The 20,289-nt window shown below is 47.9% G+C and overlaps 1 protein-coding gene across 15 annotated transcripts in view; it reads right to left on the bottom strand.

Annotated features, from left to right (window-relative positions):
- Positions 1-20,289, bottom strand: part of RPH3A (rabphilin 3A) — a 286,320-nt gene that overhangs the window by 31,199 nt on the left and 234,832 nt on the right. For all 15 annotated transcript variants that reach the window (XM_049698396.1, XM_049698398.1, XM_049698397.1 and 12 more), the window contains 3 exons: positions 18,866-19,012; positions 1,764-1,893; positions 284-370 (listed from right to left, as the gene is read on the bottom strand). In XM_049698396.1, the coding sequence (XP_049554353.1) occupies positions 284-370; positions 1,764-1,893; positions 18,866-19,012 (364 nt within the window). The remainder of the gene's footprint in view (positions 1-283; positions 371-1,763; positions 1,894-18,865; positions 19,013-20,289) is intronic.

Here is a 20,289-nt window from a genome sequence, read left to right as displayed (position 1 = left end):
TAGGGAATAATGGATGTCAGAGGGCAATGAATAAGAGAGCAGGGAGGGAGAGAAGGAAAAGTCACAGAAGCGAGAGGTGAGAAAAGAAATTCATTCAGATACTGTGTCCTGCCAGTGTTCACAGCTGAGCTGGTTCCTTTTATACCAATCCCTTAAGACATGTGCCTGAACAGGTTCCCCAGCCCCCCAACTGCCACCTTACTCCCCTGGTTATAGCAAGGAAGGGGGAACCGTACAAAGGAGGGAGGATGCTCCAGGAGCTGAATGGGACCAATCCACTCACCTCTCTCTGCTCGATGCAGATTTTGCAGAGCCACACAGGGTGTGGGCGGCTGTTGAAGGTCTCCACCCCACACTTGGTGCAGACATTCTGGGGACAAAACATAGCCCAGTGCACACTCAGATATGCCAGGCTTGGAGCTGCCGGTGATCAGGAGAAGTGGCTGGCAATGGTGGCAATGAAGCCCTATTCTCCCTTGATGGACATAAAGCAATAGAACTCTCCTTTCCTCACGTCCCTTCCATGACCAAGGCCAGTTAGAATAAAGTTCCAATCTGAGTCTTGATTTTTGATAACAAGAACTGGAGTCATTCCCAAGCACGGGATGAAGGGATTCTCCAAGAGTCCCTGTGGGGTTGGAGTTTTCATCATCCATACAAGGGAGATCACTGACATGATTTTTTAATCATGAGAGACTGTATATCCATTTTATTACTTTATTTCTTCTTTCTTTCCCAAATGAATCTGAGACACCCTAGACTATGACTACAGGTTCAACTCCTTATGGAACGTTATCTGAGTAAATGCCATGACTATATGATGGAACATTATACTTTTGGCTGAGTTTTCTGGAAGTCAAAACAAATAGGTCACAAAATTCTCACTATCTAGTCAACTACAGAAGGCAAGTTTTTTGGAGTAGATAACCTTTCCCCAATATTCCATTCTAAATGCTAAATGCGACCCCAAGTAGGAGATGCCAAGTGACATTATGGATATCTCCAGCTGGGTCACTCCCCTGAACTCCTTTCCTGGGAATCAGACAGACCCAAGGACAGTTGTATTTCTGTCCTGGAATTGTCAAGTTCAGACAGCTTGAGGAGAGGGTGCAGGGTGGAGAGAGCACAGGGAGACTCCCCTTCAAGAGTGAATGCTTAAGAAGATCAAAGTCTAACTTGGCCTAACTTGGCTAGAGAGGGGCTTTCTAAGTGGCTTGAACTGTACCCCAGGGTAGAGAATGCTGGGTAGGGCTTCCATGTACACGTGTCTTCCATGTAGACACAAGCCCAGCACGCTTTTTTTTTTTGGCCACACTGTGCAGCATGCGGGATCTTAGTTCCCCAACCAGGGATTGAACCCGTGTCCCCTGCAGTGGAAGCGTGGAGTCTTAACCACTGGACCGCCAGGGAATTCCCCCAGCATGCTCTTTAGCCTGACCTATAACTTGCTAAGCCACAACCAGGATACTTGCAGGCTCAACCATAGTTCATGTCCTACTTCAGTCTCCCAAGTTCATCCTGGATGGAGCTGAGCTCCAAGGAGACAGAAGGGTCAGAGTGACTTCTAGGGGAGGAACCAGGATCAGGGTTACCTCGGAATACAGCTGGGCATGGGAGCATCCCAGAAGGAATCATATTCTGGCAACTACCTTTCCCGATCCAAGCTCCATCCCCAAGACCCAAGGCCCCCAAAGGCTGGAGCCCAGGCCTAGCCCCTATGCATGTGATGAGCGGGGAAGCAGGGAAGGGGAGGGCGATGGTACCTTCTTACAGTCCTCACACACTACACAGGCAGAGCCCAGCATCCCCAGCTGTTCTCCACACAGTATGCAGCAGTTCACCCCGTCCCCAGCCACGTTCTTCCTCATGTTCTCCAGACGGTCCACCAGGCGCCTGGAAGCAGAGTCAGGGTTATACGGACCTCAAAGGACCAGGGACCACCAGCTTCTCCCTCATTATCTGGCTGATGGTCTTAACCTTCTTTGAGTCATAGACTCTTGAGTATCTGATAATGACTACTGGACCCCTCCCCAGAAAAAGGCACATACATTCTGATATATTTTCAGAACATCACGGAACCCCTCCGACATCCCCAAAGCCCATCTATTCTACCAACTTCAGATTAAGAACCTTATCGAGTCTTTTCTCATGTCACCTCCTCCAGAAACTGTCTTCGGAGGCCCAGATCTGTTTATCTAATTGTCTGTATGACGTCTTCACTTGGGTCTCAAACTTGTGCTTTCAACTGAACTCTTCATCCTGGCTGCTCTTCATCCTCATCCCCAGCAAACCTGCTCCCATTCTCAGGAAATGGCACCACTATCTGCTAACTTGCTTGAACCAGAAAACTACAGGGTCTTCCTGAGCCCCTCCTCCCAGACATTCAATGACCCAACCAAATCCTATCATGTCTAACGCTCTAACACTTCTGGAATCCACCCATTTCTCTCCGTCTTCACCTCAACCAAGCCACTGACATCTCTCCCCTGGATGACTAACCCCTTAGTCTCCATGCTTTCTTCATTCATGCCTTCTACCGTCTGTTCTCCCCATCACAGCCTTGGTGATATTCCTAAAACATAAATCTGATCATGGCACTCCCACTTCCCTTTAAAACCTTTAGTTGGTTCTCATTCCATGAGGTTTCCATGACCTTACGTGGTCTGGCCCCAGGTGAAACCCCAAACCTCTTCGCCCTCTTGGTCTTGCTTCAATGTTCTAGCTCAGTGGTTCACTAAGTGTGATGACCAGACCATCAGCATCAGTGTCACCTGGGAACTTGTTAGAAATGCAAATTCTTGGGCCCCATTCCACAACAACCCTAATCAGAGACTCCGGGGGTGGGGCAGCAATCTGTTTAAACAAGCCTTCCAGGGGATTTTGACAAAAGTTTAAGAACCACTGCTCTGGTTACACTGGCCTTCTTTGAGTTCTAGTTCTCCTAATTGCCTCAGCACTTTTGCACATTCTGGTCCTTGTGCCTGGAATGCAGCATTCCCTCATTACACATATTTGTGATCTCCCTCTCTCTCTCACACACACACACAGACACACACACACTTTTCCTGCCTAGATTCTCCTTATCCTTCATATTCTGGTTAAAATATCACCTCCTCTTAGAAGCCTTCTCCAACCATCCATTTTATTTACTTTTTTGGCAACCCTTCTGCATAGCACTTGTCACATTTGTAAGTAATTGTGGAATTGTCTACATTAAGTAAGTAGTTAATTGTGAGTCCATACCTGGCTGCCTTCCTAGACTCTGAGCTCCCCTGGGCTGGGGATCTTGTCTGTCCTGTTCCCTGCTGCGTCCTCAGGAACAGAACGGTACCTGGGGTCCACAGTGAGTGCTCACACATGATGGTCGAACCAATGAATGAATGAACAAATGAATGAATGAAGGCAGGCCACTTCCCAAATTTGTATCCAGCAAAAGTAAGCTGAGTTGAATGTCAAGTGACATACAATAGCAGCTTATACTTACATAGTGTTTATTATGGGCCTGGCATGGTATGAAGTGCTTTGGCACCCAACCCTAAGAGACAGGCACTATTAAGAAGCCATTTTACAACTAAGGCAAGTGAGGCACAAGGAAGTTAAATTACTTGTCCAAGGTCACACAGCTAGGAAGTAACAGAGCTAAAACTGGAAGCCAGGTATCATGTGTATTACACTGGCACTTCTCAAACTTAATGTGCACACAAGTCACACTGGCATCTTGTTAAAACAGATTCTGAAGCATCATGTCTGGGGTGAGGCCTGAGGTGCTACATTCCTAGAAAACTCCCAAGTGATTCCACACGATGGCCCAAGGGCACACTCTGAATAGCAAGGCTACACATAATGACTACACCTGTGGGGGCATCCTCCTTCGATCTCAGGTGGGTTGTTTTTGACCCGTCCCACCAGCCTCAAGTCACCTCTTTGCTTTTTCCTCAAACAGAACCTTATTGTTCCTGTTCCAGCCACAGCCAGTGGACCCAGATGGAGCCGGACCCTGCCCACCCCCTCCACGCACTGGCTCTCAGCTGTGGACATCAGCTGTGGGTATCACAGGCTCCAGAAAGTCCCTGGCAGACCTGCTGGCCACCACCTGATGCTGACTCTCCCCACAGGTCCTCCTCGCTCCTGCCATCCCCTCAAAGCATGCTACTCGCTGTGTTATAAACAGCAGCTTCTCCCTCTGTGTTCCATTCAACAGAGGAGCCCAAAGCAGCCTGTAGGCTCTAGCGCCTGCTGTGACCCAGATTGGACAGAGCTGCTTTGAGAGGCAGGATGTGCAGAACCAAAGGCAGCACGCTCTTCTCTTCCTCCTCCTCCTCTTCCTCTACCCCAACCCTCCCCACATTTTCCCTAGAAATTGCTTTTATAGGATGATGGGAGGCAGCACAAACCAGGAGCGCCCAGTCCTCAGTCTCAGAACACCAGCAGCCAGTGTCTGCTGAGCAATTTCAATGTGCCAGGCACAGAGATAAGCACTCCACATGGATTTTCTTAATGAATCCTTCCAGCAGCACTATAAGCTAAAGACTATTCTTGTCCCCATTTTCCAAATGAGAAAAGTGAAGCACAGAGAGGTTAAGTGAGGTATCCAAGTCACACAGCGGGGAGGTGGAGAGAGCCTGGGCTCAGACCCAGGCAGTCTGGCTCTCGAGTGCCTGTTCTTCTTCTTCTTTTAAAAGAATTAATTTTTATTGGAATATAGTTGCTTTACAATGTTGTGTTAGTTTCTACTGTACAGCAAAATGAATCAGCTATAGTTCCTGTTCTTAATCAGACCTCACTGCCACTACTGCCAAGCAGAGCCATGGGGACCTTCTTGAACAGTCCAACCTCCACCCTGCTCAATTCCCCTGCTTTGCCCATACCAAGGGACCCTCCATCATTGGTAGGAACCAAGTTGCACACGTGCAGTCACCCCAGCTGCTTCTATCTCACCTGCCTCTGACTTCTCAGAGGTCGGGACAAGACACCCAACAGCTGTGCCATCATCTTGTTCCCCTAAAGAATCCTCAACATAGGGTTGAGAAATCTGGATTTTAGCCCTGAATTTTGCCTCTCTGGGCCTCAGTTTCCTCATCTGTAAAAGGGAACGTGTTGGGCTAAATTGGTGGTTGTCAAATTGTGCTTTATGGCGCCCCAGGGGTTCTTCAGAGACCATTTTGGGGCCACCCACTATAGAGGTATGGTGGGAGTGATTCTGAGGAACCAAAAAACCCCATTTCGTCCAGAGCATGTCTGCATTTATCTCTTTCATTTGTTTGAGCTGTTGAATTAGATTTCCTTTGGAAAGTTGGTTCCATTGTTTAAAGAAACAGTTTGAAGTCATCTGGAGCAGATGAATTTCAGGTTGCCTTTCAATGCCACAGAATTATGAGACAGTGAGGTAAGCTAACGGGGGCAGGGGATGGAAATTGCACAGTGATATATATTTTCTTTTTCTCTCTTTTTTTGGCACACACCTTTGTTCTCACCTATTTTCTCCTTCATGGACTGACCTAGCCAGAAAGTGGTTAGATTTTGTTCTTCTCATTCTATCAATGGGGGTCCCAAGGCACAGAGTCACTTGGGTCACTCAGCCTGGGCTAGAATCTCATTCTCTGTGTCAGTGAACCACCTTTGCTTTCCTTGGAGTCCCCTCATGGCCTTCTGCCTCAAGTCAAGCTTTGCCCACCCAGCTCAGGAAGACAGCATGGGATAGATGACCCAATTCTAAACTGCAGTGTACTTTGCTCAGGAAACCTACGAGGCTTACTTGTCTCCTCTTGGAAAATAAGGGTGTGGAGTCACCCACCTCTTGCAAACCCACACTCTAGCATCCCTACCAAGATGCCTGTTCCTTCCACCATTCGATCCTCAACTCCAAAAGCCCCCATTAACACGCATTGTACAGGGAGCGTCTCATTAGCTTCTATCAGTGGCAGCAAATGGCATGGAAAAACAACAGATTGAAGATCATTATTCACATCTCTCAGCGTAGAGACCCTTGTTACTTGTGAATTCAGTCCAGACCAATAAAGAGAGAAGGAAGTGGAGTGGGGATGGGCAGACCTTCCTTCTCTGCTCAAAGATCAGGATGAGCGGGGGGTTCCTGGAGCCCACCCTTTTGGACATCCTCTCTGCAGCCCCGAATACTAGGGCCTCAACAGGGAGGGCCCCAACAGCCAAGTAGCATAAACTTGGAAATAAAACTTTGCAGGAAGTTAAGTCCAAATTACGTCATGGCAGACCATGAGTCACAGATGGGTCTTTATCCTGGTGATAAAACATTTCAGTTTCTTCACCCCATAAGGAATGTTTGTTGTTACCAGTCTTGGCAGGAGAGACCTATGTGCATTACGAAAGATGCCGGCAACCCTCAACCCATGTTAATGACCCAGAAAGAATTTTTTTAAAATACCAATGCCTGGGGCCCCAGCTCTAAAACTTCTCAGCTATGGATCTGGTTACGCCCGGATACCAGCATTTCAGCATGCAGTCCTGTTGAGAGCCACGGCATGGGGGGATGTTTCCAAAATGTATGGTCCATCTAGATCACCTGGGGAGAGTGTTCAACATTCAGACAATGATTCTATGCGACTGGGGTGTGTCCAGAGTGTGTGCATTTTGAAGTGACTCCCTATATGATCCTGATGCTGGTGAATTCCTGGCCACACTTGGAGAAATGCTTCAGTAAGGAAGGAAGCAGTGGGAGAAATCACATGAGAAAATCCTCTCCTTATTATGTTAAGTGGGGGAAAAAACCCCCAAACCCAGGATGTAGAATTGTGATCATGCTCATCTGAATATCTTCATGGTGTGCACTGGACAAAAAAAAATTAGAAAGGAAACACACTGAAATATTCACAGGGATTATCACCAGGTGGTGGGATTATGAATAATTTTAATTTCCTTCTATAAAGCTTCTGCTACCCCCTTTCCTAAAGCACCAATTACCTGGACTCCTCATACTTTCTTAACTTTCTACAAGAAACATGCGTTACGTTACATTAGACAATAAAGTGCATTTCTGAAGACAGAGAACATGTAAGCCAAGGGTTAAAAGTCATGGCTTTGAATCCTACCTCTTATCCAGTCAATGACCTTGAAAAGGCTTTGTTCTCTGCGTGCTCTCTTCCCAGACAATAATGTGAGGGGTTAGATGAGACGCACCTCAAGCTTCCTGCCATGGGCAACATTCAGGGATTCTCAGATGCTGAGGCTGAAACATCAAGATTTCCCCTTGTGTTTTGAAACTGAAGGACCTTCAATGACTAAGAGAAGACCTGTCTGCAATGGCAGGATACTTTTGTTTGCCTGTCTAATGTCTCCACATTAAGGGCCCAATTAGCTGGACATTGTAAGTGGCTGTCACTCTCTAGTTAAGTCTTTACACGTCTGATTAACTTTATGGCTTCTACTTGCACCTCAATCCAGGAAACCCATATATCACCAGGCTGGGTGCTTAGGGGAGCTGACGGTTACTCAGTGAAGCTGGGTGGGCATCTCCCATTTCCCAGGATGCTCCCAGAGGCACCAGAAAGGTTATATGTCCCCTCTTCTGAGCACCAACAGATGACCTCTGGAGGGGGTGGGAAGTGGATTCCCAAGTTGCTCTGACCTTGCTGTCCCAATAGATGCAGACGGTCTACTCATTCATTCGACAAATATTTATGGAGAACCTACCGTGTGACAGCAGACAGTGAGGACCCAAGGGGGAGCAAAACAAATGAGGTGCCTGCCATCATGGAGCTGGCATTCTAGTGGGGGACTCAGATGTTACTTAAATGATCACATCGATCATCATAACTACACTCGGAGTAAGTGCTCTGAAGGACAAGTATGGGAAGCTATGAGAACTCACAGAGAGGGACATGAACAGTAAGATGGGGCCTCAGAGGAAGTGACTGTTGAGCTGAGACCTGAGGATAAAGAGGAGCTGGCCCAGTAAAGAGGGTGAGGAAAAGCACTGGAAGAAGAGGGAACAGCATGTGCAAGGGACTTGAGAGATGCTTAGCAGGGCTGGTGGGCTGGATGGTAGAAGATGAGGCTGGAGGGTGGGCAGGGGCCACTCCATGCAGGGTCTTGAGTCTAAGAGTGATGGGACAGCATGAAAGGGCTTTAAGTAGAGGAGACTCAACTTTCCCCATTTTGAGACAACATATGGACATAGGAATGGAGTCCTTGGGAGGCTCGGAGCAGTGAGAGTTTCAAATGCCGCAGTGGTTCCAGGTAGAATGAGGCAGGCAGGTCCCTGGACTTTGTCTACACATGGGGCTGGACCAGGTCTCTTAAAACTACAAGACTGCCCCAAGTGGGTCTAACTCAGTGGTGGTGAAAGTGTACACTAGCAGGAAGGCCGTGAGAGATGCCATTGCACGCTAGCCAGCTTCAAGGAGTCACTCTGTGTGTTAGCTTCCTAGTGTTGCTGTAACAAATTACAACTTAGTGGCTTACGACAACATATATTATTTACTATCTTAATAGTTCTAGAGATTAGATATCTGACATGGGTTTCACTTAGTCGAGGCGTTGGCAGGCAGGGCTGTGTTCTTTCTGGAAGCTCGAGGGGAAAATCTGTTCCCTTGCCTTTTCTAGTTTCTAGAAGCTGCCCCTCATTCCTTGGCTTGTGGCCCCTTCCTCCATCTTCAATCCAGCCGTGTAGCATTTTTCAATCTTGCTGTGACTCTGACCCTCCCGCCTCCCTCCGATAAGGACCCATGTGATTACATTGGGTAATCCAGGATCATCTCCCCATCTCAAGATTCTTAGTCATGCCTGCAGAGTCCCTTTGGCCATGTAAGATAACATATTCACAGGTTCCAGGGATTAGGATGTGAACATACTTGTGGTGGGGGAGGGCATTATTCTACCCACCACACCCACATTCCCCGCCCCATCTGCCATCTAGGTTCTATTTCCACCTGATTCAGGTCCAGATCAGATTCCAGTCCTCCTCTCCAGAGCAAGGGTTGGGCAATTCCTCCACGCCTTGCTGTGGACGTCAGACAAATCAGACTTTGGACTCTGTGAGGTTCTAATCACCCTCTCCAAGTACAACCCCAGGAAAACATAGACTCTCCACACATACACACACACATCCACACCTACACGCACACACACTTTCAGAATTTAGAAATAAGAGGCACTTTTTTTTTTTTTTAAATTTTTGGCCGCACCGCACAGCATGTGGGATCTTAGTTCTCTAACCAGGGATCGATCCTGCGCCCCCTGCATTGGAAGCATGGTGTCTTAACTATTGGACTGCCAGGGAAGTCCCACAAGGCACTTATGATGCAGGTGTTGGGGTGTCCATTCTGGAGTGACCTTGCCTGGGTCCATATTTGCTATTTCCTAGCTCTGTGACCTCAAGGAAGTTACTTAACCTTTCTAAGCCTCTGTTTTTCGTGTGTAAATTAGGGAAAACAAAGTGCTTGTTTCCTAGGATTGTTGCAAAGATAAAATGAGAGTTAAATGGTCATGAAGAACCTAGGGGCAAGATGGGAATAAAGACGTAGACCTACTAGAGAATGGACTTGAGGACACGGGAAGGGGGAAGGGTAAGCTGGGACAAAGTGAGGGAGTGGCATGGACATACATACACTACCAAATGTAAAATAGATAGCTATTTTACTCTGGGAAGCAGCCGCATAGCACAGGGAGATCAGCTCAGTGGTGCTTTGTGACCACCTAGAGGGGTGGGATAGGGAGGGTGGGAGGGAGGGAGACACAAGAGGGAAGAGATATGGGGATATATGTATATGTATAGCTGATTCACTTTGTTATAAAGCAGAAACTAACACACCACTGCAAAGCAATTATACTCCAATAAAGATGTTAAAAAAAAATTTTTTTTTTAATGGGAGTGTTTGTAAAATGCCCAGAACATGGTAACTACTCAGTCATGATTGCTGCTAATTATTTCTTCTGGAAATCTGTGGCGCTTATAGCTCCCTATACTCACATTTTTTTCCTATATAACGAGGGTGCTAAAATCTGCCCATGAAATCCGTCTTTCTAAAGCTCTTTTTTTTTTTTTTTTTCCAGTACGCGGGTCTCTCACTGTTGTGGCCTCTCCCGTTGCGGAGCACAGTCTCCGGACGCGCAGGCTCAGCAGCCATGGCTCACAGGCCCAGCCGCTCCGCGGCATGTGGGATCTTCCCGGACCGGGGCATGAACCCGTGTCCCCTGCATCGGCAGGCGGACTCTCAACCACTGCGCCACCAGGGAAGCCCCGTCTTTCTAAAGCTTTTAAAGGGGCTGCAGTGACTAGAAACTGACAGGACTCGTGTGCCCATCTCTAAATACACACACGGATGGCACATATACCCACACAGGAACAGGTGCATGATCAGCACCCATGTACAGAACACACTTTCACACACACGGCTGTACACACTCTGCTCTTGCAGGGAGCCAAGCCCTAGTTGGCTGCCTTCTGCAGACAAGGATATAAGCCAAATGCAGCTCAGACAGTGCTTACTTGTTAAGCCCAGGCTCCCTCAAAAAAGTTCAAACTGGCCTCAGAAACATTCAGGCAACTGCTTTTGAGCTTTCAAACCAGTATTGCCGCAGTGTCTTGACGAATGCCGAAGGGAAGGCTAATGCATGTACAATTGCTCCAGGAAGTGGGCTTAACGTGGCGAGCTGCAGAGTTGAGGACACCCTACCTGTGAAGGTGTGATGGCTTTATGTGCCGGTTCCTGAATTGGTGAGGGAAATGGTGAAAAGCTGGGGTTCCATCACTGATGGTATGAAGCCAGAGCAGCTGCCTTTAGAGCTGTGATTGAGCATGATTACACAATGGTTTGTAAAATGCAGCAAAGTAGGAGAGTGGATGTCATGTTGTCTCTCTGTCTCTCTCTATCTCTGTCTCTCTGTCTCTCAACTTCTCTTTCTCTCTCTCTCTCTCTCTCTCTCTCTCTCTCTCACACACACACACACACACACACACACACACACCATTAATTCCAGAATCATGCCGCTTATCCCGTCACCCTAATTGCCAAGTGGATGTTACCATTAAGTTTATTAAACTCGGCATTTTCTGAAGCCTAGATTGGGCCATCAGCTGTGAACAGGGACATGGCTGCTCTGAAGGGGGGTGGTCTGAACTCCAATGCCAGGGTCTCTCAGGAACCTGTCCTTAAATGACTAAGTTGCTCTGTCATGAAGCCACGCGGCTGGCATGCAGGGTGTGTGCAGTTCAGACTCATTAATTCCCACCGTTGTTTATTACCGTCACTACCTGGGGAGCCGTTGATCGTAATCTCTCTCCTTGATGGATTGGTGAATGGGATTCCTGTCTGGACCTCAGCACTTTGGGGAAGTGGGTCACCCTGGGTCAGAGTTGGAGCCAAGAGAGAAAGACAGCTAGAGGGCTCCACTGGGCTAATGCAGTCAGTCAGGCAAGGAGCTGGGTCATTTAAACCCAATAATAGCAACAGTTATCAGGAGCTGTGCTAAGCATTCCATGTGCATTGTTTTCCTTAAGTCATACAACCTGTGAGGTCAGTTCTATTATTCACTCCCATTTTACAGATGGGGAAACCGAGGCACACTGACAGGGAGTCACTTACCAAAGGCACACAGCTGGCAAGTGGCAGAGATGGGATCGGAGGCTAGGTCTAGCTACCCAGACGCTGTTACCCGCCTTGGAAGAATGAAGCCTTTGTTTCATTTCAGTGCTTATAATTGGGGCTCTTTCTAACCCCTCCACCTGCCCTTTTCTGTTGTGGAAAGCAGAGTTGAGAGAATGTGCTGCTGAGGCCCACAGGGCACAAGGGTCATTGTGGTGGAGAGGGGTGAACTGTCCTATGGTAGGAAGAAGTATGAGACTGAACCAATCAACCTGAGTGAATATGTGAGACACCCTGTAAATTATTGACTTCCCTGAAACTCTGAAGTCATTTGTCAATTGCCATCCCTACCTGCACTGCCAAAAGGCAATAGGATAATGTGGAAAGACAGATTCAAAGTCTGGTTTGGCCATGTAAAAGCTGTGTGCCCCTGGGCAAGTGTCTTAACCTCCATGAACTTCAATAATCTCGTCTGTGAAGCAAAGACAATAGTCTGTCTCTCTGAGAGATTATAGGAAATACAACATATTTGAAAGTTCCTAATACAATGCTTGGCTATAAATGTTTATCTTTCTATAGAATAGCAGAATAGGACTCTAATCCTGGAGCCAGCCAGCCTGGGTTTGTAATCCCAGTTGTACTGCTTATTAACTGTGTGACCTTGGGCAAGTTGCTTAACCACTCTGTGCCTCAGTTGTCTCATCTGTAAAATGGGAATGATGATAATGCGGCTTAATGCATAGGGTTGTTGTGAGGGTTACATAGATGAATCTACATAAAGCTTTGAGTACAGTGCCAACACATGGTGCTTTGTAAGGGTGGGCTATTATTATTTCTCTAGAAGTTGAGTGTGGTTGCAGGGAAATTCTCATTTGTTTCTTCTTCCTTTCTTGAGCCACTCAACAAAAAGGCTAGAGCAGTGGTTCTCAACAGGGGGTGATTTTGCCCCTCAGGGAGCACGTGGCGATGTCTGGAGACATTTTGGGTTGTCACAGCTTGGTAACAGCCCTGGTTACTACAGGCACCTAGTTTGTGGGAGATGCTGCTAAAAAATCCTATGGTGCACAGGAAAGCACCCACCACAAAGAATTATCTGTCCCCAAATGTAAACAGTGCCAAGGTTCAGGAACCTTGGGCTAGAGGGACTTGGAGACCACATGGTCCAACTCCCCATTTTATAGATAAGGTCCGGGAAATCCTGAGGTTAAAAACATTCAATGAGAGGCTTAGTCAGTTGGGTTAAGAATTCATCCAATATGTATTCATTTGCTTTCTCTTTTATGCCAGGCACTGGGCTGCTTAAGGAATTAGGAAGACTTCATTTTCATTTTGTGCAAACAGATTCCATAAATTATTAAGGCTGGATGGACATTAGAAGGCCATCGACCCAATCCCTGAGAAAACTGAGATACTACTCAGTGGTTCTCAACATGGGAGGGGTTCAGAGTCCCCCCAAACCTGATGAAATCTATGAATATTTCTTCTTAAAAATGGACACAGGGACTTCCCTGGTGGCGCAGTGGTTAGGAATCCACCTGCCAATGCAGGGGACACATGTTCAAGCCCTGGTCTGGGAAGATCCAACATGCCACGGAGCAACTAAGCCCGTGCACCACAACTACTGAGCCTGTGCTCTAGAGCCCGCAAGCCACAACTACTGAGCCCGTGTGCCACAACTACTGAAGCCCGCGTGCCTAGAGCCCGTGCTCCGCAACGAGAGAAGCCACCGCAATGAGAATCCTGTGCACTGCAACGAAGAGTAGTCCCCACTCGCCACTAGAGAAAAGCCCGCATGCAGCAACGAAGACCCAACGCAGCCAAAAGTAAAATAAAAAATAAATAAATTTATTTTAAAAAAAAAGCACACAGACACATGGATGACTATGTCTATAATATCAGGATACCCCAGGAGTTCTACCCACAGAATGTCTAGGACTCCAAGTCAAAAAACAAAAAAAAGGGGCGGGGCGGTAGGGGAATCTTCCTTTGGAAAGAGGAGACTATGATCTGGTTTACTGTCAGCTTGTCAAACCACAGGAAAGATGCCTACCTAATTAGATGTAGCAAATTCCAATCATTATTACTCACTTCTCCCCCTGTCCACATTTTGGAAAAATTCTGTGCCAAAACTATAGGGGATGGTGGAACTGGGATGGGGAGGTGATAGCAATCCAACAGATTCTGTCAACGACAGGTCTCTCTGTGTCTCTTTCACTTCCTCCTCCATCACAGTGTCTGGACACCAAGGTTAATGCCAAATCCTAATTACTTCTTTGGGCCCATCTGTTGAGGGATGTTGACCTCAAATGGAAGCCACCAAGCTGCCTGTCCCCTTGCGGGCAGAATATATGAGTAACGCCTTTGAGAGGCTCTGGATAGAAAGAAATATGATAAAGACATGGAGGAACCTACCACTGGGAAACAAAACAAAAACAAAACCCGCACACACAAATTTCCCCAAATGTTTAATTCCATATTTAATATGTTTTAAAAGTCCTGTGGACACCCCCTGGGTGTCCGTTCAATTTACAAAGGCCCTTTGCACTCTCTGGAGTAGCACTCAGCAGCCTTGTTTGTATAGCCTGGCACCTCTGGCCACAGCTGATTGGATGAGGGGCAGCACTCAGGGTGACCTGGACCAATCAGAGTTCCTTCCGCGGGAATTTGGAATTAGGACTAAGAAGAAATATAACAACTAGGAAGGTATAGTATGAGATTATATTTTCTAAGATGTGGGATGAGAAGCAGACCTTTCATGAGACAGGGCTGTGTTCCTGCCCTTGGATCCCTTGAGATACCTCTGAATCCTTATATTAAATTTCCCTTTTGCCTAATGGGGTACAGTCTCCAAAGATGACCACCATTAACATCTTCCTGCATAAGTCATTCTTCCAGGAGGAGATGGGATCTATTTCTCCTCTCTAATAGATTGCAGTGGAGCGATGCCTTACCAGTTCTAGGCCTAGCTGTTAAGAATCCTGGAGACTTCCATCCTTGCTCTCTTGGGAGTCAGCTGCCATGTAAAGGAGCTTGGGCCAGACTACTGAATAAGGAAAGATTCCGTGGAGAGAGAGGGGCCATGCAGAGTGCACTGAGGCACAGACAAAGGATTGGAGCTTTCCTGGCCCTTCCAGTCCAACCCAGCCACCCACTGAATGCAGTTGAGTGAGTGACCCCAGGCTATGCCACATGGAGCAAAAATCAACCTAGCAGAGCCCTGTCTAAATTCTTAACCCACAGAATTATGAAAAAAGAGTATACTACTGATGCTTGTAGTCAGTAAGTTTTGGGTGGTTTGTTATGCAGTGATAGATAACCGAAACCACCTAGCTGGAACTAATTCCTTTTCTTGCAAGCCAAGTGTCCTCACTAGTATAGAAAATCTACAGCAATCAGGTCATGCAAAATAAATTCTGAGATCCCACTTAGCCTTGAATAAGGGATGTGGGGCAAAATGAGGCTCTTTAATGAGTTTCCCTTCTGACCATCAGCTTTCCTTCTGGGGGTGCTGAAGAGAGCAGAGCTTGGTTGTGGGCTGAGTTACCACTCAGTGAAGGTTTAGACACCACCTTGGGCAAAAGCAGAGGCTCCAAGGTGAGAACCAACTCTGGTCCACTGTATCATCTGGTGCTCCCTGGGGCAGAAACTCTAGCAAAACTGCCCCAGGGAGGCAGCACCTCCTGGGACGCCTTAGGGTGATTCTCCCAGGGAACTCTCCATGGCCTTAGGACCATGGAGACCAGTTCTGGCAGCTTTGGAGGTACAAACAGGTTAATAAGATCACTGGGAAGGAATCACTGGGCCAGCACAGAAGGGATTCTAGCTTGTAGCTCCCCAAATGCCCCCTCCAAACCTGAGCTTTAAAAATGTCCGTGTCCTGCAAAGTCTAAGAATTTGAGGCCACACCTTCAGGAAAGATACCTAATAGTTTAGAACATCGTTCTGAGAGCCAGACAGACAGGGACATATATCTTAGCTCTGTGTGACCTTGGACAAGTGACCTAACCTTTCTAAGCCTCAGTTTCCTCACCTGCAAAATAGCACCTACTTGATAGGGTTGAGAGGAGCAGTTAATGAGTTAAATCCATATGAAGTTTTTAGGTTTGATGTTTGGCACATAGTAAGTGCTCAATCACTAAATGGTACCCATTTATAATGATTGTTTACTATGTAAACGATGACTTCACGTGTCTCCCAGATGACTGTTCGGTAATAGAAAAGAAAACTCAGCATCACAGAGCTGGTGTCTAGACCCAGAAGGGGACACAGCTACATCTGCAGTTTTAACACTTAGAAGAGCCAGAAGGAGCTCATTTGCTCTGAGAGGTGCAGCCAACCACAGGGTACAGGGTCCTTCACCAGACACCCCCAAATACTGTAGAGTCGGATCAGGAAGGATCCTGAGACTCAGACTGACCCGCCTCACTGGACAAGTGGAGAACTGAAGCCCCCAAGGCTCATCAACTGAGCCTCAGGTTCTGGAGGGGGAGCCCTGATGGCGCCCCATTTTCAGTCTCGATCCGTGTCTGATATGTCTCTCTCCTTTCATCTGACTTCACTCTGATCCTCTCCCAGGGAAGTGTGAGTAGAACAGGAATGAGGGCAGGTTCAAGGTCATAAGACACAAATAGCATGGGCTTGCCTCTGGCCATGCTACCAGCAAGGGCTGGCAGCTGGAAGGGAGCAGGGGAAAGGGCCTCAGCCAGAATCTTCTAGGACTATCCTCCCCTTTCCGGCAGAAAACATACTCTCTCAGCAAAGGGACACTCTGTCACCATGGGCTTGGCCCCAGCTTCCCTGGAAGGCTCTGAAATCTCCTTCAGGGGAAGCCAGGGGCTTGCCAAACAGGAGTCTCGGGCATGATTCTAGAACGGAGACCTTGGCCAGTGTAAAAAAATAAGTTTCCTCAGCAAATTTGTCATTAATGATTGTCACCATTAACTGAGCATGCACTCTGTGCCAGGTACCACGATAATCTTTTGAATGTGAATTAAACATTCCCTGGGACATGTGTGCTAACGTTATCCCCATTTTGCAGCTGAGGAGGAGGTAAAGTGCCTTATCTAAGGTCACACAGGGAGTAAGTGGCAGAGCTGGAATTTGAAGCCAGGTCTCTCTGACTCTGGGGTCCCAGGGATTAACCACTGTGCTCTCCCACCATGTCACCAGGTCAGGCAATGTGGCAGGACATGGGGGACAAGGCAGGGAACCCATCAGCCCTGTTCTAGAATGTTCAAGCCAGAATCCGCTCAGTCCACAGAGATCCCCTTAACTTTACACCCAAAGGCAGCCTAGTGGCCACGCTTGCACAATGTAGCCAGCACCTCTGGCCACAGTTAACAAGGACAGAATCTGATATAAACATAAGGCAGCCAATCATAGTGTCTTCCCTGGGAATATGGACCCTGGACTACAAAATTCTAAGCTCTCCAGCCTCTTGTTCACAGGAGATGCAGAAAGAAATTGGGGGGCAGCATTGTCTACCATGTTCACTCACTCACTCACCAAATATTTTACTGAACACCTCCTGTGTACTAGGACTGGGGATTCTGTGGCAAACAAAACAGGCAAAAATCTCTACACTCAGGAATCTTATAATCTAACGGGGAGAGAGAGATAATCAATGTATAAAATTCAAAGTTAGCTAGTGGAAAGTGCTCCGCAGGAAAAAGGCTGGAAATTCTTGCTTCCAAGCAAGAATTTAACATCTATATTCTTCCTTCCTGCAAGGCTGAGGCTCCTTGTTGGTTGAAGTGAACACACACACACACACACACACACACACACACTCCCACACTCACTTACACACATGCTCACAGACCTCCCGCCTGGACAACTCCTCACTCCTGATGTATCTTTTAAAAAGCAAAATAAAAACTCAACCCTATAAGCAGACCCCTCAAGACCCATCCCTTTAGCAACCTACTGAGGAACCTGACGGAGGGCCGAGCACAAAGCTGACTCCGCCTGTGCCAGGTTATTTGTCATTTGTCAATGGCACCTCTGATCTCCCCAGCCCACTCTGAATAAAATGATCTGCAGAGGCTCAAATCAAAGGCACCCACTTCCTGTGTGTTCACAGCATCATTTTCCATCCAAGAATCTTGTTAACCTCCCACTGAGTGGCTGGGTAGGGAGATGAAAGGGCACCCCAGTGCCCAAACCAGTTGTAAGCAGTTGGCAAAGGCTGCCCCTTGGAAGAAAGGTCTGGGGAAGGGGTGGCATCTCAGCAGCTCCTCCCATTTCCCATTTGAGGTTCAGTCTTAGAGGATGCCTTGGTGGCCTCCCTGCATCCTAGCAGTGGAAGTTTCCACCCACGCCAAGAGCCCCCCCCCCCCCATACATACGCTCACTCTCCTCTTCTCCCAGACACTCCTCCCCTCTCACTTCCCCACTCCACCCTTCCCAAGCCCACGCACAGAGCCCTCCCTCTCTCTCTAACACTGTCCTGGCTCACTGATACTCTGACACACACACCTTCTTACATCCCATACATGTTTTTTGTTACCTCTGCCCTCCAAACCCCACTTTTTCCCTTCCTCCTACCATTCATTAAGCATGAAGTACGACCAGGCCTGGTCCAGGAACCATACAAGCATCATTTCACTTACTCCTTACAACAATCCTGTGGGACTATTCCTTTTATTTCTCCCATTCTACAAGTGAGCAAACTGAGGCTCAGAGGGTGAAGCAACATGGCCCAGGATCCACAGCCGGCAAGTGGGGGAGCTGTGATGGAAGCCGAGTTCTTAGAGTCCAGACCCAACCTCTGCTACCTCGCTCTCATGCTGGCCTCCCTTCAGGATGGATTTCTCCAATTCTCTCCTATAATTCGTTTCAGATGTGCTCTCTCTTTCACGCACTGTCTCGTTGACATACACTTCCTCCCCCTTACTTCACCCTCGGCTATCGTTCTGGCACCTGCATGGCCAATGTCTCTAGAACATATTCCTATGCAGCTGGAATGGGTATGACACCTGTGCTCACACACGCGTCTCCAGCCTTCAGAGACAATCTCCCATCCCCCTCTCAGAAGATCCTCCCTTCTCCATCTTTAATGCACCCCCAGCCCAGAAGCCCCTCCCCAGCCAGCCCCCAGCCCACTCTCTCCCCTGTTCTCTTTTCTGTCTTCCAGCTCTCGCAGCTCATGCACCAAGGATTCCAGTTCTGCCTGAGCGGGTGGCTTGGCACATCACAGGTCACAAACCCCGAGGGCAGCCCTGCCCCACCACAGCGCACCCGCCCTGAGCAGCACAGCCTCCCGGCGTCTCTGGCTCTCAGGCCGGATGCGCGGCGTCAGGCCTCACCCGATGCGCTCCTGCTCCAGCTCTTCCATCTTCTCAGCACGAGCAATCACCCTGTTGATGATCTCCTTCTCCTCATCTGTCAGCTCTTCCTGCTTCCTCCCTCTGTCTGCCTGACCACTGGGGTGAACAGACCATCCCGTCTGGAGCCTGAAAGGCAATATAGGAAGGTGTGAGGCTGCAGACAAAGTCAGCAGTTGCAGAGTGGTGGTTGGGCTCTAGCTCCTGGAGTCTGGTAAACTTCAGTTCAAATCCCTGCTGGGAGACCCTGGGTAAAAGAATCCAATCTCTCAGAGCCTCAGTTTGCTCATCTGTACAACAGGACACATATACCTCCTCCCTCATAAGGTTCTGATGAGTTTATTAAGTGCTTAGCACATGGCAGACACTCTGGAAGTAGCATTTGCAGGAAGTTCATGGAAACCTGGAGGATAATGGTGTTCTCAGGAAAAGAATCTCAACAGTAGACTTCTACAGCAGGAGCGGAAACAATTCTGGGAGGCTGGTCTGAGGCCCTGGATCCCAGGTTGACGCCAGGCCCTGTCTGGCACAAATACATGTGGTGTAGGCCACAGAGTCCTTAAAAAAAAGTTTAAACTAGTGGTCAACTAGTTTTATAAAAATCTCTTGATTTCACATAAACATCTAGCCCTCCTGCCTCCAAAGCTCCTATAGCATTTTGGGTTCCATCCTGTGCTCTCCTTGCTCTTTTTTTTTAAAATAAAAAAAGCAAATACTGATGTAGCACCTACTGGCTGCCCACATTTTCTCATTTAATCCTCACAACATTTCCACAAGGCAGGACTGTTATTGTCTATTTTCTGGTGAGGAGACATTAGACCACTTGCCCAAGGTCACATGGCTGGAAGTGGCAGAGGTGGAATTCGGACCTGGGCAGCCTGCACACTTAACCTCCACAGTACGGAGAGAACTGAACGCTGCAGAGGATCAGAGGCTGCTGGGTAGAGAGCTAACGCTGTGGTCTATGGCAAAGTATAGACCTTGGACCTTATCTCCTTGGGCGATGCACCCCAGGGCACTGAGGTGCATCGCCCAAGTGGAATGCAGGGTTCAACACCACTAGAAATTCTTGTCCCTGTTGGGGCAAAAATCAGTAACTATGAATCCCCTGGAGCCAGCACCCCATTAGCTGCCAGCCTCTATTACTTCCACTGCTCTAATCACGTCAGCAGGCATGAAATTCCCTTTTGACACTCAAAGTTGGAAATTAAAGGCCCCATCTTCCTCCCTGCTCCCGTCTGTTCTTCCATCCTCCCACCTTAGTTCGTTTGTTCAGAAGAGCACAGAAGGAAGAGTTTGAAAGCAATGGAAGCAGATGTCTTGGGGGCAAGTCTTGTTGCGAGAAAGGGAAGGAGGGGGTAGCCTGGGGAAATTCTGGTGGAAACACATCTTGCCTTGGATCAGGG

The sequence above is a fragment of the Orcinus orca genome, chromosome 15 (assembly GCF_937001465.1).
Source record: "Orcinus orca chromosome 15, mOrcOrc1.1, whole genome shotgun sequence".
NCBI lineage: Eukaryota > Metazoa > Chordata > Mammalia > Artiodactyla > Delphinidae > Orcinus > Orcinus orca.
This window is presented reverse-complemented; position numbering and strand designations above follow the sequence as displayed.